General features: G+C 38.9%; 1 protein-coding gene across 4 annotated transcripts in view; it reads right to left on the bottom strand.

The window, feature by feature from the left end:
* Window positions 1-19,902, bottom strand: part of atp8a1 (ATPase phospholipid transporting 8A1) — a 121,929-nt gene that overhangs the window by 91,036 nt on the left and 10,991 nt on the right. For all 4 annotated transcript variants that reach the window (XM_066648822.1, XM_066648819.1, XM_066648821.1 and 1 more), the window contains exons 2-3: window positions 7,325-7,439; window positions 1,795-1,894 (exon numbers count right to left, since the gene is read on the bottom strand). In XM_066648822.1, the coding sequence (XP_066504919.1) occupies window positions 1,795-1,894; window positions 7,325-7,439 (215 nt within the window). The remainder of the gene's footprint in view (window positions 1-1,794; window positions 1,895-7,324; window positions 7,440-19,902) is intronic.

Below are 19,902 nucleotides of genomic sequence, written 5' to 3' on the forward strand. Positions count from 1 at the left end.
ATTGGACTTTTTTAAATGCATTGATCTAAGTCTGAAATGTTTCAAATTTCCAAAGGAATCAACTATTCACATCAGGTTACATTTGGTTCAGACAGATTTCTAAAATATTTCATTCTCTATGCCGTTTCCTATGACAAATATCTTTTACTGACAAACCACTTCATCATTCCATTTTCTTCAGTCCTGTTGGTCTCTGTGCATCACATTCGGGCATCTAATGTAGATGATGGTTCTTTTCCCTCCTACAAACAGGCATTCACTTCTAATACTGTGCCACATACTAAGAGTACATTTAACTCTGTTTTAGATTTCCTAGACTATTGTTAGAAGGGAGTTCCCTATGGCCAGGCCAGCATGAGAAATAGGAATCAGGCAATGTTTATTTACAATGAAGACATTGTTTATTAGCAACTACTCATTGAAGTGTAATTTAAACATTAATTTGGATACCTAATTTTGCACATGTTGATCAATAATCTTAAGAAGTACAAGATCAATGTGATATAATCAGCAATGTGGGGTTTTTCATTTGTCATTAATTGACGGTGGTTAAGTTTGGTTTGACCTTGTTAGGCTTCCATTTCCATGTTGTGGCTCATGTTAAATTTGGCCAGAGGTTTCAGGTACAAACCTGATTTTTTAATATTCTACACACTGCTGTAGATATTTAAATTAAATATATCCAAAGGACTTTATATAACTGTGATCTCATTTACACCAACAGAGAGACATTTTCTATTGTCGGCTAGCTGATTACCTAGTTAAAATAAAACTGCAGTGTAAAAGAGAACATGAGCATAGTCTTAACAACCCCTGAAATATGCACCTCTAATGTGCCCTGAAATACTGAGAGATGGCTGATAACATCAGCTGGGAGCACAGGCAGCAGTGGCTCATGTCTGTGGAAGGACATTCAATAGCGGATGGGAAACAGAATCCCCTTCAATCTGGAGTTGACTTACTCTGCTTTCTTACATCTCACAGCAGTGACAGCACAGAGACTTGGAGCCAGCAAACCACACTGGACCTCACTGTTGTGTTTTTCCTCGGTAGTGTATCAAAATATCAAAGCATGTCAGGAAAAAACAACACTGGCTTGGCTTTCCATTTGCAATAATGGTTTATGTAAATGGTTTTACCCATCTTGTAAGCCACACCTTCCCTGCAGTCATTTCTGTGCCCACAGTGCTCTTTGCAACACAGAATCTTATTCAAGGTCGCTGCGGTGACAGCTGGGTAATGAAGACACAGACCACCTGTGCTTCAAAGTCCTCTATCCACTTTTTTCTCCTTTCTCTCTGTTTCTCTCAAGGTCATCAGTTCAGGTAAGTGAACACACCGTAAAAGCTCATGTTTAACAGGATGGCAGCTGCAAGCAAGATAAATAGAGACTTGTCTTCTTTGCTTATTTCATAAACAATAAAGTATTCTTTATGTTCTGCATTCTCTTGCTCATTTTCTCTACATTCCATATAAAAGTAACAATATCTATAAGTACATTACATTTTGAACTACAGTTTAATGCTACTACAGCATTACATGCAAAAATCTAAGCTCTGTAAATGCAGACAGATTAAACTTGAGTATAATGAAGTAAGAAAAAGTGATATTTCTAAAGATAAAAGTTTTCACACTCAAACTACAATTCAAATTTAATCAAGGGAAAGGGGATGCCCTGGAAGTCTGCGGGGGTTATCTAAAGTTCATCCAGGCATTAGAGTAATCTGAGCCAGACAGATGTGTATCTATAGCAGTGAGAGCTGTTGTGATCATGGATTTGGCACTGTCTCTTACCTGCAAGAGGGCAATGAACAGGAAGAACGAGTTGGCTGCTCTTCTGAACTGAGAGTAAAGGAACCGTGGGAGGAAGGTCAGTACATTGTACTTCGCAGTGCTGGAGAAAGAAACAAATGGTAGGGGAGAATAAAGTTACAGTGCCAGGCATTTCAACCAAAGGACCATGTACTAAATACAACACATAAACACCTAAACTTAACCTTACCAAACCCTACAACTATTTCAAAGCTCCATCCAACCACCTGTAAGACAATGCCACACCATCTAATCCAACGATATACATTCAGATTCCCGCTATAGCAACTACACCCAACAGTGGTACCATTAAGAGCAATACAGCACTATAAAAATGTCTGTGAAGATGACATAACAGAGAGAGAGAGAGAGAGAGAGAGAGAGAGAGATAGAGAGAGATAGAGAGAGAGAGAGAGAGAGAGAGAGAGAGAGAGATAGAGAGAGAGAGAGAGAGAGAGAGAGAGAGAGAGATCAGGGAAAGAGCAAGAGATAATCTGATCAAGTCAGTGAGTGAGCAAGAGAGAGAGAAAATAGACAGAGAGACACTGGGTAATAAAGCATTGCGCTATAGTGACAGGCTCTTGTCTGATATACACACACATTAGTGCACAGCCTGGGAGCACATGCACTTTGGGGTGATGTATGACTGGTAATGTATTGGGGTGATAAAATGAGGTGTATAGAATATACACACACAGGCACACACACGGGTGATAATAACCAACTTCGTACAAAATTAAAATCATGGTATATAAGATTTATTAATCTTACTTTAGCAGAAGCTTGTATGTAAACACATACAGATGCCAGATGCATATTCAATCATATAGCTGGATAAAGGCTAATAATGGTAAAGAAATATCTATGCGGCACAACGTGTCATTCAGAATTACTCAATTCTGACACCTTTTCCTTAGAAAAATAACTATTAAAACCTGGTTTCAAACAGATTTTAATTGTGTGCCCATGCATACAGCTACAAAGCATCAACTTAAAAAATAAATTCAACTGTTTAAAAATGGATAGCAGTCATTAAAAATAAAGTAATACTAAAAGAATAGTTGCTTTGCTATTCCTTTAAGTGTTAGACTGAAAAAAGTCTTCACACTGACTTCACACAGGCACACACACACACACACACACAGCCTTACAGCCACTATGGAGAACAGAGACAGTCAGTGAAAGTGATAGCACCCCTCTTATTGTGAGTGTGCCTCACTGATCCTCCTTTCAGAGATCACTATCAGACAATAGCACACTGCAGGCAATTAGCAGCACAGTGCGAGATGGAAAGTTCTGGCAGGAGCTTGCTTTACTCCCATCTCTCTCTCCTCAATCTGGCGCTTCTCCAGCATTTGATCAGTAGAGGAGTGCAATGTGTCTGTAAGCTTTCACAGCTACTGCTCAAAAACACTTTTTTCCCCCTCCTGGGATCCATCCTTTTTTTTCCCTTCATCTTTGTCTGTCTTCAGTCTGATTTTAAACAATTAGTTGAATGTCGCATGGCATTAATGCAGTGCCATTCACAACCAAGCCTAACATTAACACTGACCCGACATCAGCCTGGTTCTCTCCCATCGCGTTTAATTAGAGGACAACAAGGACTATCCATTACTGATTATCATCCATTAACATTGCTGGCTTCTTGATTAGCCAGCAAGAATTTGTTTGTTTAAATATATGTCGAAATAATTAGTTGGCAAAATAATATGCAGATTGCTCAATTATGAATACAACTGATGGTGACAGCCAACACAGTGGGTTTTACCACTATTCTAAGAACAGTCACATCAAAAATAGAGGATAGAGATAGACAAAGCTCAGAAAGCAGAGGTCCTATAGGTTTTCACAACTAGCACTAACATTCATTTTTTTGTAATCAGTTCATGTTTGTAACCACATTTATGGTGGTTTCTCAAAAACAAAGGTGTTTATATAATCAATGCCAATGAAAGTAAAAAAGCCAAGTTTGCTTAAAAATATCACAAACCAGCAAAACCAGAAGTGAAAAGGAAAATGACATTGAGGTTGATGTGTAATTTACACAAGAAAGGATCTCACCTGGAATTAATGGGGACACTTTTAGTCAAAACTATAGGCTGGTTATGATCGGAACTTAAAACAAAACATAAGACAAGGTGTTAACTACCTTATAGATTATGCCATCTCTATAGCTTAGCCCCATGATGACTTTAGGCTTTCGTGTTTCTGTCGGTGTTGGAACAGACAGTGATAAATGCACTGTTTGTGTGAGGACAGAATAAGTAGAGCATGACTACATTTTATTGCATTGTTACACATGCGTGTAAAACACATGAGCCACAAATTCAGTGTGCTGTAAGGAGTGTTATGACAGAACCACCTTAATTGCTGGTCATTTTGCACTCACATGGGTTATATACAAAGAGCTGCATTATTTAAAAGAGAGAAAGCCTTGGCCTGCTCCTGATGTGCACATACAAAACAGACTGATGTTTAACCTTAAGACCCCGTGTGTGTAGAGTGTAAGACTGAATGTTGTTTTGTGGTAGGTGAAGTTTTACTGGTTATGCCCTGCTAGTGTTTATAGGGGTTGTGTGTTTATATGCTGCGCATGATGAAAGTAGAGTTACTCCAAACATGTCCTTCCCTGTGTAAAGCACTATGGTCAGCACTCTTGAGGCAACAGCTTGGACTGGACACTGCACTAGGGAACGTCCAAGACCTCGACAACCTTTCCAGTTCACATTAGCATTCCAATGAGATCCAGCATGACAAGCAGCCAGCTGACCACAGCACACCTAACACACATACAGACCCACACTGAACACAAACTCACAACAATACACAACAAACATCAGTCAATGTCTCTGTAAGTCAGACAGTCCTAAAGACACTGCCAGTGGCGCAGTAGATTTACTCCGGAATCACTGCAAGCTTACAAGCCTTTTAAGGTGGGTTTCAAAATTTCTGGGCTGCATACAGAAACCACAAGACTTCCTCCACAACTCCTCTAAAGCAGCTTCAAGATACAAGTTCATGAAACTAGATAAGATATTTGAGAGTGATATCACTGCACACATTTGAAGGCAAAATGAGCGCATTGCTGGTCGTATAATAACTGCAGGATAACTGTTTAAGGCATGTTTTGCAAAAACAACCAACATTTAGAAAATTAGGAATTGGTCACAATAAACCAAATGTTTTAATCAGTGAGACTGACACAAAATCAAGTAAATAAAAGAACACAGTGAACAAATCTACTAAGATTTGTCTTGCATGATAATAAAATAAGCAGCAAGTAATGTTTGTTTATTTGAGCTGTGTCTGTAAGTTGGTCACTTGTGGGCAGATTATCAGCCAATTTCCTCAGTTAAGGCTCGTACCCAAAATAAATAACCGTATTGCGTGCCATGTACCAAGCGTATATTGGTAGCATTTTTCCCATCCCTTTTCATACCTATCTAACAGAGACACTGTGCCAAAACACACAATAGTTGCCTGAGGCCAGACTGTAAGCTCTCCCCTCTCCCAGTTGACTTAAGTTTAATACTTAACTACAATAGGGGGCACTTCTAAATTAAGTCCATTCATGTGTGTTAGTTTGTGTGCTGTAAAATAAATATATAAATAAGTAAACATTTAAATAAATAAACAAACAAATAGAAGGCAAAAGGAGATCCCCAAACGCTCATGCTGCAGGAATACTGACGCTAACCTGGTCTGACAGAGAATGCCCATCCAGAGTTGACCTGTTAATGCTACTGCTTTATCTGCTCATGGGGGAAGAGGAAGTGAGTGAGTGAGAGAGAGAGAGAGAGAGAGAGAGAGAGAGAGAGAGAAAGAGAGAGAGAGAGAGAGAGAGAGAAAGAGAGAGAGAGAGAGAGAGAAACAGAGAGACAGAGAGACAGATCCATCTTTCTTGCTAGCTCTGATACTGCTTGAAGTTACTCTAGCATTATCATTGTCAAACAGCACCAAACCAGTGTGTGGAGTAACTAACACAGAATACAAACAGAAACTATGCAATAATGCTGTAAGAAGTGTACAGAGATTGCGAAAACTGTTTGTCATGGTATTTCTCAGATTCCAGTGCATCTATAGGGAACATCTTTTAAATACAACACTAAAGGGACTCAATTTGTTTAATAAAACATTTCTATACAGTACTGAAGAACTGGGATAAATGTTAAATAGAGTGCAGTGAAACAGTTGAATAATTCTGAAATGACTCCTTAAACGCTTATGAATGATTCTTGTTTGTCAATTTTCATGGATTTCTTTGGCTCAAACTAGGTATTTGTTATTTATTTAACTAATATATTTATGCCTTGTTAACACACAAAATGCAGATGGTTCTCACCTAAAAAAATCCAGAAGGAGGTGAGATGGTGAAAATTGAATAAAGCAGCAATTAACTTTTACAGTTTCTGCTTTTATTTTCAGTTTAGCATGCCATCAATGTTATGTGTATGATAACACTTTTCTGAATTTGTATATGTATATGACTGTGTCTAGTGCAGTATATGTGTGTACCATAATGACCCAGCACTGTAAACAATGGTGTGTCAAAACACTGGTGTGTCTGCTTGCCATCCATTAGTCTGAGCTCATATTTAGTTTGGACAGTAAGCTGCTGCAGGGGTCTGAACTTTACTGCATTCTCAGCAATAATTCCTCCACACCTTCAGCAACACTAATGTTCCCTCATTCATTTTCCCTCCATCCATTCCTTCTTTTCCTCTATGCAGGCCTCCTCCATTTTCTCACTCTCATTCACGTACTGTTCATTTCTTTTTCTTTCTCCCACTTTCACGCCATAATTTATATCACTTGTTTTCAGCATCACTCCCTTCTGTTAGTCCCTCTTTTTCTCACAGCTCGTCTATATGAGCCTTAGTCTTTCCAACTCACTTTCATTTTCTCTTTACCCCTTTCGTTTGTTTTTCTCTCTCTCCCTCTTTTTGTGCCAGGTGGAAGAGGTACTTGCTGCAGTGCGTCTGTGACACACCTACTGCCCCAGAGGCTCTCTCTCTCTCTCTCACACACACACACACACACACACACACACACACACACACACACACACACACACACACACACACACACACATTGTAATCATGCTCTACCACCTACACTTCATTCAGCTACAGAAGATAAACTATAGAAGGTAAGATAGACAAATATAAGCCACACCTGCATGTGTAAAAAAGACTTGGATTAAAAACATAGCTAGGGTTGTGTGAATGTTGTACTTTAGAAAGTCAGATATTTTTTCTTTTTCAACATAAAGATTAAACTGCCATGAACAACACTGACTGGTGCCTCTGCACTTAAAGCATCATGATGAAAAACACCAGCCACCTTTATCTGTAAGCCTGAAAAAACTAAATATATATTTGCAAAAAAACTATATATATGCAAGTTGGGCACTTCGAGTTACAACTATAAAACAAAGCAGTGTCAGCTGTCAAAAATACACTCAGTAGTACACAGTGAACACGGCTACAAGTCTTTGTTTGCTGAGTCTTACCTGACTCGGTTGCTGCAGAATTTTGTAAACTGGGGCTGATTGATGAATATTAGTCTAGCATCCTCTTGGTCAGCTAGGGAGGTCTTTTCTGAGGCATCTTCTGTTTTTTCATACCCTGAAACAACACAAAAAGAGAAATGGAACTAGTGTCAGTATCTGAAGGCAACACTCAGATTTACCCACCGCGACCCTGAAATGGATAAGCAGTTACAGACAATGATTGAATGAATGATTCTGAAGATTGTGCAACAAAATTCAGTTAAAATGTCCCATAATTTTCATTCAAGAGATTTTCTTTGGTTGCAGTAATTAAAATATTATTTAGTCAATTTCAGTTCATTCTGATTAAACAGATGGGTTCTTCTCAATGTCATGCTATATTCTTGAAGAGGGATGTTCAATAGAAAAGACAAACAGGTTGTATTAATAATAGGCACTGCTTAAATGGAGCGAAGAGGCCTTTTTATCATACCAGTTACAGACATACTCAAGCATGCTTCAGCCCTGCCCATGACTTATATTATAAATTTGTTTTGTGTTATTTTATATTTTAAGCACAAGGTAATTAATCAGTATTAGTCTGTGGAAAGCAATATGTTTGACTATGTCTTTAATGGATACTTTAATTTTTAAAAAAGGTCTAGAAAAAATCTTTTTGCCTTTACTCATCTAGCCTGTTCAGTCAGCTCACTGACACAGATAATCACATAAATGACTTGATGGACCACAGCCTTCATTCCTCTCCAGTGTAAAATATAAAAGATGTTCTGTATGTCAGGGTAATTCATGATCTCAGGCACTCCCTTTGTACTCCAACCATAACAGAACAACTATAAAACTGTAACAGAAACCTTCTTGGAATGTTTGATGATATTTTTTTCACTTCTTATGATTGATGCACTCAGGTGCCATGTGTATATACATGTGTCTTAACCTAAATTCCACGGTGCACATATATTTTCAGGCAACTTCACCTGATGTAAGGCCTCGTTTACACCTGGCTTTAACATGCATCCTAGGTGACCCAATCATAAGTGGCCAGTAAAAAGTACAGGTGTGAAAAAGTTACAATACATCTAGAGGACACGTTGCAATCCTGTCACTCAAACCACATTCAGATGTGTCAGAGATGCATATGTCCATGTAATTTTGTATTATGAACACCAAAGAGACAGCAATAAGCACCGCCCACATTAACCACAACACTGCCCCAGCAAGCAATTAAATAATGAAGTTTCAAAGATCTAAATATAATAATTCATTTCAACCTATATAGAGTATATTTTAAAAGGTGTATATTAAGTTTCTAGAACAAAATATGTGTTTTTTAAGCATTTTTACAAACATTTCTACTATCCACGGGAATGAAGACTCCAAGAGTTAATGTGCGCCACTCATCCAGCTGAAATTATGCGAGAAATCCAACCGCAAGAGACATATAAATGCCAGGTGTGAACGGGCTAAGTATTTTGGCAGTTATTTGTGATCAGATCACCCCAGATACACATTAACGCCAGGTGTGAACAGGGCCTAAGATGCTTATCAAATTTAATCAGTGATCTTACTCATTCCACTGGAAAAGAAATTGCCCTCAGGCTCAATTATACTTTATTTTTTGTCAAAAACACAGCAGACATCCTCTGAGAGTAAGTGAATTCACACACACAACTTTTGTATCTTTTTGTGAGAAGAATAAAAACTGACCAAAACCAAATCATGGGGTAAACAACAGCCTGAGTGTTCAGTGAGAAAGCTAATTTTCACAAAGGCAGTGGATGTTATTTTAACATGCACTGTCAACACCTTCGTCTACAATATTGTACCAGCCCTTAGCCAAAGCTAGTGCAGCTTACCTTCAGACATTAAGATGGTACTAGCACAAACACAGGACAAAGAAAATATCCAAGATGCGGAAATTAATCCAGACTGTGATACCGACGAACAGATTTTTTAATCAGATTTTCCGAAAGACTATGCAATCACCATCGGCAGCAGCATGAGGAAGTAGTGACGATACAAACAAAAGCACAGAGAGATTACGAGAGACAAGCAGATTCCCCTGCAGGCAACTATCACTTTCTCTCTTACACACACACACACACACACACACACACAAAACACCCGCACACCTTACCCTATCCATAACACAAGCCCAGTCTGCAGTATAACTGGCTTTGGCTTATAAAGACTAGCACCAATTCAGCTAGAGTTTATTAAGAAAAGTCACCCTCATAGCTGTCACACTTCAGAGAACAGACCCATCTATTTTGAAGCCCAGGAACTGTTTAATCTCTAAACTGATACTATCCCAAAACACACCCTTTAGTTATAAAACATAGGCTGAAGGCTGAAAGTTAAAGACAAGAAACACACACACACACACACACACACATATATATATATATATATATATATATATATATATATATATATATATAGTGCAGTATTAAAATGTAGGATTAATATTCAAGTTGATGCTTGGTGCATCTTCCTACAGTGTTCCCCACACACAGCTTTTCCTGTTTAAAACCAGTACATTAAGCTTGGATTACACTATATGGGCAAAAGTATTAGGACACACCTCATAATCAATGGATTCAGATATATTTTGGTCACAACCCCACAAGGATCAAACCACTCAGCACTCGTCTTAAACTTTCTAAACCGCCCTGTTCAGAACGACCAGTTTCAGTGCCTGTCTCTCTAAATGAGAATGGGCCCGTCTGCTCCAAATACGCAGCAGTGAGGCCCAAGGAGAAGAGCTGTTTTTTTTTTTTTTAGCCATTTTCACTTTCTTCTCTTTTTTCTTCATTGTCATTTTTGCTACGTTCAATCCTTACACTTTCTTCTCTATGCTTGTTGTGTTTGTTTTGTGATGTTTAACCTACCTTTTGCACCCTCACATAAACGTGGGTCCAGCACTGTGATCAGAGATACTCACGAGAGAAGAGGTACGCAAGACAATGCAGTAAAATATTACAACAGCTCTTTTGTCCTATGTGTTCAGTTTTTCAGACAGATCACAAAAAACCTGGGTTGGTAGGGGTCGCATAAATGTGTTCATTCACCAAAAAAAAAAGTGATTTTTTTTTCTTCAAAATATATCCTATTTAAGAAAAATTTTGTTATGACTAAAATGAGTGTTGGGCGGCATGGTGGCGCAGCAGGTAGTGTCGCAGTCACACAGCTCCAGGAACCGCGTGGGTTTCCTCTGGTTGCTCCGATTTCCTCCCACAGTTCAAAAACACACGTTGGTGGGTGGATTGGCGACTCAAAAGTGTCCGGGTGTGTGAGTGAATGTGTGAGTGTGTGTTGCCCTGTGAAGGACTGGCGCCCTCTCCAGGGAGTATTCCCGCCCTGTGCCCAATGATTCCAGTTAGGCTCTGGACACACCGTGACCCTGAACTGGATAAGCACTTACAGATAATGAATGAATGAATGAATAAAATGAGTGTTGGGTATCATTGACAAAATTCAGTATCATTCTCAGTTCCACTATCCGTATTTGATAGTGCTAAGATAAATAATAATTAATATCAGTTATAAAGCTCTAGACATTAAAAGCACTTGACATTATTTTGTGACATTACAGAGTAATCTAAACAACGATCAACACACGCAGCTTCCACCAGGATAATTTGACAGCAGCCAAATCTGCACCAGTATGTCACAAATCAGGCAGAGAGAAGGCAAGACAAAATGTTTAAACAAAAATGAGGATGATTAGAGGGCAAGAAATGACCACAGTGGCAGATTTAGCAGAAAACTGTGGTAAACTTACTCCTTTCCAGAAATGCTCAATTTTTATGACCTCAGATAATTAGGATTTCATTTGTACGTCTCATCTAAAGAACATCACCACTTATTCAGTTTAGTTGCACCATCACTCAGGCACACACTCCACTGGAACAGCGCCCCTGTTGGCCCCAACAACACCACCTTCAACAGACACCCAAGCTTTTCTTGGAGGTCTCCTATCCAAGTGTTGGCCAGGCACAGTGTTCAGGGTTCCAGTGTTCAGGTGAAAAGGCTGCTGGCCATACCACCAGAACATCAGGTGTTGATAACAAAGATTTCAGCTGATAACAAGTTAATGTGAACTTAATAAGTTAATGTGAACACAGTGTATTACTGCTGATTACTATCATAAATGTACATTAAAAAACCGACATCCCATTTTTAAAATGAATTATATTTTCAATATGCTTAATCCATTTTCTTTTGCTTCTCTTTTTAATCATGACCATATTGTTAAAGTATGAATACATAAAATATATTATATAACATATAATTAAAAACTAAAATCTTACACAGATGTGTAATAGCAGAACTTGCACCGCACTAGCCTGGATTACTTTATTTGAGAGGGGATTCTATAATCTGTATAACGAACAGCAGCCACATGTCTAAAGAGAAGTTACAGAGTTAATGAGGAAGCAAGAAGGCAACAAATACAGCAGCACTGATGCACTGAGTAATCTGAGCCTGATGCACAAAAGGCCTTTAAGATCACTTCAGCATGTAACATGCTCATGCGCCTGCAGTTTTCACCCACTGTATATGTAGCAATGTTATTACATTAAGACGTTGAAGCAATATCCTCCTTAAGGAGGATATCAGTTGTTTTCACTCTTAATAAGGAAGCTAGCTTCAGGTCCACACAGCTATTTGTGGGCATTCCGTTATGACAATCAAGCTCATCAGCAAACACTAATTTCAAGATTTACAGGATGGGTGAAAATTTGTAGAGGGCAATAGAAGGAGAAAATATTACCATATTAAACCTTTCCTATAAAACCCAGCACACATTACTAATAACTATAGCATTAAGATAGAAGAGAAATAGCTGTGTTACAGGGGATACAGGGCAGAGAAGCAGAGCCAGTCACAGCTTGACCTCATCATCAGCCAAACAAACAATGCTCCTTTAGTGACAGCATTTCTGCATAAAAAAACAGACCTATCCGTTATATCAAGCACTAAATAATTAATCAGACTACTCATCAATAATGTAGGGATCTGCTCCCTAATTAGAAACGGATGGGGAAAGCCATTCTCAGAGCTGTCATATTCAAACCAGCAGTATGCAGCTTGTGTTTTCCTTGAACACACAGTGCTAAAAAAAACATGAATGATATAGGTCATTACGTAATGACTGTTCTATTGACCTAAAAACAATAACAAATACAATGGGTCCTGCAGTATGCCACTCCCTCAGATCTGTACAGAGCTCCACTACCTCCCCATACATATACAGCATTAGGTTCCTTAGCTAATATTATGAGCACATGACAGTTAGCAAGGTTTAGCACTGAAGCCATAAGGGAAGGGAATTAACACTGATTTAACTGTCAGGCCTGCAGAGGGGGGACAGAACGTCAGCGACTAAGCCGTTTGTTTTTTGAACAGCCAGAGAGGTGCCACCCAGAGTGCCTGTCCTTGTCTGGCATCCATCAATTATTTTGCTGAATAAATGCGGCAAGTGGGAGCATGCAAACAATAATGCGTTATTTAAGATTATACCAAACTTAGTATAGTTAGTTAGTTAGTTTTTGCAATGGTACAAAAGGATACAGTACACAATCACAATCACAATAGCTAATAGAACAGAGTCGGTAAGCCAAAGTACAGGACAGGTTAGACCTGATTAAAAAAGTATGCCAGGACTCAAGTAAAAAAAAAAGTTATGTGAGCTTCATTGTCTAAATTAATCTATGAGCTATGGACATTAATTACGTGTGTAAACACACACAGTGTAAACCAAATAAAGACTGGCAAGTCAGGCCACCTATTTAACATATCTTTTTTCCAAAAGAAATTATTTGTAGCCAAGATTATAGAATGATGTTTATTAATTTGTTGAATGTCAAACATGTTGAACAAAGTTTATTCAAAAGGCAGTCAGGCCTTGTGAATGGAAACACACACAGACAAACTCAGCCCAAAGCAAACCCCACAGCTCATTAAATATACACATATGTGCCATATTTCCTGACTGATCACCCTAACAGCATATCAGAAAGTTTGGTGAAAGAAAATATGTTCTAAAATGGGACATAAATCATTGACTTTGATCTGAAAGCCTTTACACTAAGCCCTGGCTAGCCTCCAAATCAGAAACAGCACTGATTGAATGAGAGATCATTTGTGCATGGCACTTCATCAATGACTCCAAAGACATTTTCATGATAGTAATCAAAAACGCTTTTGATAAAATTCAGATGATGTCTCCACATAATTTGCTAGCTCTCCAATTTGTTTGTATGCTGGAGATCAGTCTAATGTTTTACAAAGCCTCAGTGTCAGTAAAAGAGAAAAAACCAAGGCGGCTCGTTCAGATATGCTAGAATTCCTCTCTCTCTTTGCTCATGACAGAAAAATGGCAAAGAGCCCTGCAAAGGTTGAAAATCATAAAAAAAGATGAGGATATTGCTTTGTCCCTGCTCCACGGGTGGGTAATATTAACTTTCATAGTCTCAGATTATTTAGGTAGGAACTAAAACTTACTCTTAAATTTCAGTCACATACAAACAACTAAATTATTTTCCTCAAACACACCATTCTGCCAAGATGCAGCGCTTCTGGACATAATCAAACCAGAGAGAACTGTAGAATCCCACAATCATAGACGTTCCCCTTAATAGAGCAGCACACTTCTTCTCTTATGTAAATGAAGCAATGTTTACAAACAGCTGAATACATTAAATAATTTTGGAAAAGTTATCATTAATTATTATTAGTATTATTGGATAAGATATTCTATGACATCTATAAAAGATTTTGCAGTAAACTGGTAGAAACTGGTAGGAGAAAAGTGGTACAAGATAATCAGTAGTGCAATCTCAGTATGCATTAAAAATACAATAATATTCTATGTGTAGACAGTTTGAGTTTTGCCGTACAGCAGTGGTAATTAAAATACATTAAGGTCCAATTACAGAAAATTTTCTCAAGCCAAGTTTCAGAACATAATGTATAACTTGCATTATGATCAGTGCCATATCCTGCATGTTGAAGTAGTCTTTTAGTTATAGTAACATTTTATTTAATTAACAACTGAATGTCAAATCAAATGACACTTTCAATTACATTTCAACATATTTCAACACGATTTATAAATAATTTAAAAAAACAAATACTCCTTTTCTTATGTCAATTACAATTTACAATTTAAAAATAATGTTGAATATTTTGTTCCCTTCTTATTAAAGTTTCTGGATTTACATTAAAACTCGTCCTGAAAGTTTTTTTTTTTATTGCCCCATGACCGCAGTGTCTGGAGCCCTGCCCTGTGTGTGTTACTCATTTCAGTCACAGCACGCATCATAATGCGCAGATTTGATTGGCTGAGTAGCCTCATGTGTAGTATGCAGAAATGCATGCGATTAGTCTGGTAGTTTCCTGGACCGCTAAACCTGAAACATAATGACTAGAAGAGTCACACTACTTAAAACAGACCATCTGTTCAAAATTAGACATTAACTGATTATCAGTTACAGGTCCAGGTCTACCGCAGTTTGCCTATTTGTGACCCCTGCCGTACAGTTTTGCACTAAATTTTGCACAATTTATCAGCAGGTTGAGTATTATTGGCATTCTTTAAACCTCAACCAGCTTCAACAGTTGCTTCAGAAAGATGCATTTTTGAACAGTGCATGCGTCTGAGCATCTGAGTGTCTGAATTGAAGCAGTTGATTTCCTATCAACCTACCCACTCAACATAACACCACTCCAGCCCAGCTCGCACTGTCGTCTATCAAGTTGTCCCTACGAACAGATCATGAGAGCATAGAAAAAATATAGGCATGAATCATTAATCTAAATGCAGTGATTCAAAATGTGCACAGTGACATGTGCAGAGGGCAAAAGCCTGAGGGGAGAGGCAGCCATCAGCCCTGAGAGCCTCCATTTAATTACACTTAAGGGATTATCAACTTAAGTAAAAATAAATAAATAAATAAATAATACACAGAGTTAGTAATGTGAGGGCTCCATTCTAAAAGAGGAGGGTTTTCCCTGTTAAGAGCCACAGTGGGAGCCCTCAGGAGGGTGCTGGTTATGAGAAAAGGACAGCACACAGACATGAGATTCCTGCATAATTACAGCCCAGCATAGCAGGACAGGGCAGCAATAGTGAACATTGTTTCCTGTGTCATTTTGTTGGATTAAAGCAAGCTGGGAGGAAGTACCATTCTAAAATGAGAAAGACATTTGGCATGTGTTTTGGCCAACCATAAATGTCAACAACAAAATGCAGTGTCTGAAGTGACCACAAGAGGAGGCCAGACAGGAAATGCCCTAGTTTAATCTTAAGCCAATACCCCCACCAATCCGCCTTGGCTGAGCCAGATACTGGGGAAATGGAGTGGAAGTCTGACACAGATTCACCCCTTAACACCCACTACAGGCCTCTACAACACGCTCCAACACCAGCCCTTCCCCCAACTTCAACAATTTGCAACGTCATACAGAAATCAAATCCATTTTATACTCTTATTCTCACACTCATTTTCCAGTTTTTTCACACTGTTCCCTCACTCTCTTACTCCCAACGCTAAATATAGCTCGACCCCCAGTGCATTCCAGTGCAAGCCACTGTGCATTCCATGTTTAGGACATCCAAGCCCCCTTATGCAATGGCCCACCAAGATGACGGTGGAAGATGAGAGGCTTACAGGATTCCCTGGCTCAAGGCTCAGGAGAAAATTCCAACAATTAGGGCTTATAGGTGTCCCAGCTAGAGCTTGATACCTTATCATCTGCCTGCATACTAGAAATCCTAAAAACTACTTGTAAGCTTGACTGGCTGCTTGTCAGCAAACAACACTAGTTTAAACATACAAAATTGGGAATAATACAGGACCAACAAGCCTAACCTTGTTCAATCCATAAATGTTCTTTTGTAGCAGTTGCAGCTTGGCCAGGCCTTAGATAATGGCAAAAATCCCATTTAACCTATTTAGAATCTGTAGCAGTTGTGGTTTAGAACCAATCAATATCATTATCCATGGAATCCGTGAAAATCGGTAGGTTTGAAAAGACAATGATGAATTTGACAATAAGCTAAAATCAGCTTTTATATAAAACTAGTAATTAATTACTTACTACTCATTTGTACTAAGTGCCTTATGATTTCCACAAGTGTGGAGATCGTGGATGGAATTGCAAAATTAAGGTATAAAACAGACTTCAGATATAAAGCATAAAATGCACATAATTTGAACATTTTATAACAACAACAACAGCAACAACAACAACCTGTTTGTCCAGCTTTTTCTCTAGAGATCAGACATTTGTGAGCAATAGGCCAGGAAGTAGGCTGCTTAGCTACTTGGGACACCCACTCACCTTTCCCACTTCTGTTCATTTTGGCATGCCACTCATCTATATCTTTCAGTCTTAGGCGAGGCCACAATGACTAATGTGGAATCAGCAAAGGTTATGCCGAATGTTAAGTCTTTACAATTATATGTCCTGAATCTTTTCTAGTTTATTTTTATATCTTAAATTTAGGTCCTTTTTTGCTATTGCTAATTTATAGAAGCAATTTCAATAAACACTAAAGGTCCCACTTCCTATAGTTTGATTTATTTGACTTATTTTGATAAAGAAGGAAAACATAATTGTAATTATAAATATATTAATTAATTTTCTGTAATCACTGCGTCCTGTTTAGGGACAATGAGCGTCCCAAGCTTATCTGAAATCATTGAGCCAGAAGGCACGGTCCTTAACAGGGTGTCACATACTCATCCAATCACTCACACCTATGGACACTTTTGAATGATCCATTCAACTTACATATAGTTGCTGTCCAACAAAAACATGCACATCATTTGAAAATACACACACGCTTATTCTACAGTGTCTATTTTAGCTCAGAATTAATTCAACATACTTTTAATAAGCATGAGCTACAATGCTGGAGTGCAAATTATGTTCAACTTTCTCTGGCTTTGTCACCCCTTGGCCATCTGTGTACAGTAAGCAGCAGGCTGGATGCTAATTTGAGGCTGCAGGAGCAGATCTGCAGTAATTGGAGGGGTCTGGGCTAGGGTGTGGAGGATGCTGCATACAGAGCTCACCTGAACATAAGCAGGGACATCAAGCAAGCAGGATCACAGAGAAGGGTCTGGAGGTCAGGACAAGGGTAAAACACTAGGTTAGATTTGGTATTTTCACTCCAGGGCTGCCCCAAGAGTTGCAGAGTGTAATTCACATTTACAGTCCTGTGCCTTGGGCAGCAATGACAGAGGCTCTATTTTCCCTATTACAGGTCAGTGAAATATCACAGTGATTTCAAACAGTAATTTTAAGGTTCAAAAATACTATCTAGATTTGGTTTAATATTCCTATAAAAAGCACAATATTTTTAGCAGCGTACTACATCTAGCCCTCTGTAAGCAAGGTAAAGTCAGATGCATGAGTGACTTTTCCATCTACACTCAGCCTCCCTGCTAAATTAAGGAGCAGAACTTCCATAATTAATGGCTGAGCAGGGAGCATAGTGGGATGGGACATGATTTCAGGAAGACGAGACGATGATTGATTAAGTGTCTCTGTAGAACACACCCTACTGAGAGCTAACAGGAGGACAGAGAGAGCCAGACGGAGGGGAGGGCTATGACGTTAAACAAAGGACTCCAGAACCTTCACAATGTCCCAGAATAGATTGTTCAGTTACACCAGAATCAATTAGTGTCCACAGTGCTCATTTTCTTCATGGGAGCGTAGTTGTTAAAGGGGCCCTTTCCTACATACCACCCCTAAATGTACACTTGTGATATTGGTGTAGGTTTCAAAATCATTCATTTTACGTTTCCACGTTCTATATATCCTTAGAATCAAACGGTTTTTGTTGTGGTTTTTTATTATTTTAAATGTTATTGTGTCTTTAAAGACTTCACTTGAATTTAGAGGAGACCTATCTCTCTATTACTACAGCTTGTACTCTGGGCTTTGTGTGAATTGCACTCTGTGTGTGTCCATTTCACACACTGTGGCCAGCCTAAGATAAAGGGCTCAAGGTTTGACACACATTTCCAAGCATGAGCTGCTCTTAACACACTGCAAACCCCCAACAGCAATTGCCCTGCCCCTAAGGACTTACTGTCTCGACTCACCACTTATTTCATTAGCCATAGGCTAGTCATGCCTCAGCTAGCCACGCAAAACATGAAACAAAACAAAACACCTGACCCCCATGCTCACCAAGCAATACTTACAATACTTATTCACTTTGTCTTTACTCTGAGAGAGAGAGAGAGAGAGAGAGAGAGAGAGAGAGAGAGAGAGAGAGAGAGAGAGAGAGAAAGAGGAAAGAGTGGAGTGTCACTGGAGGGGAAGCCTCTGGAGGCTGGGGCAGAGGTGGCACTCTGTAGAGAAGCTGGACATGAGCCAGATGTCAGGATTATTGCTTGTGTCAGCCAACAGACAGAACAAAGGCACACAGGGCACACAATCCAGAGGGGAGCCCACTGGAAGTGAAGAGACCTGTCCACACAAACACACACTTCCTCACACACTTTGAGATATGGAACTCTGATGTGTAGTGGATATCTATTCATTAGGTTTATTCTCCTAATACCTTCTTTATATGAACCAATGACAGAAAAAATGCCAGTAAGAGTTAAATGTGTGGGAATTTAATGAATGATTTCATTGTGGATGGAGACGTTACACTATTGTCTATTGTCTGTAATGTAACCCAGTGCAAGTTTAAATGTGTCTATAGTTTACTTCTTGTACAAAAGACAGCTAACCACAGCAACACATCAACCACTTGACTACATGTCAAAATTATATCAAAGATCTACCCTCCCTAAAGAAATTAATGTTTCAGAATGAGCGGGTTTTAGCCACAGGAAATGGCTTAGGCCCTGAGGTGGGGGAGGTTGCAACTGATACAAAAAAACCCCCAGTAAAATCCAGCATGTCAGGAAGGATGTAAATTCAATAATCAGCCACTCTTTCAACTCCATTTAATGTTACATTTAGCATCTAGAAATCCAAAGACGCTTTACAATCATCACTCAACAATCAATCCACACACACTGGCAAGAAGCGATAGCCAAACCTGCACAGCGTACTCTCGACCAGGACAGAGCACCAATCCATATCTGGGCACACACACATATAGACATTCATTCACATAACCAACCAAGACAGTTATTAGAGAAGCCAAGTCACATAACCTCCATGTTTTTTGGACTGTGGGAGCAAACCGGAGACCCCGGAGGAAACCCACACAGACACAGGAGAAACGCCACCCAGATGGGACTTGAACCCAAGATGCCAGGGCTGAGAGGGGAAAATGTTAACCACTAAGCCACTGTGCCGCCCAATGAATTCCTAATTAATTCTCTCAATCCGGTTGAGCAGTGACTTGAGTCCGTTCAATGCTTCTTTTAACCCACAACATTCCATAACTATGCAGTTTAACCTGATTGTTTTGTGAACTGTTGAACTGAACTGAACGTATGAATTGTTCTACTGTATTAATACAAATGTGGCTTTATCAGTAATTGTAATATTTTTAAATAAAACTTTAGGCAGATATTCTGAATAATAGAGAAATC

Source organism: Hoplias malabaricus, chromosome 17, assembly GCF_029633855.1.
Source record: "Hoplias malabaricus isolate fHopMal1 chromosome 17, fHopMal1.hap1, whole genome shotgun sequence".
In the NCBI taxonomy this organism is placed as follows: domain Eukaryota; kingdom Metazoa; phylum Chordata; class Actinopteri; order Characiformes; family Erythrinidae; genus Hoplias; species Hoplias malabaricus.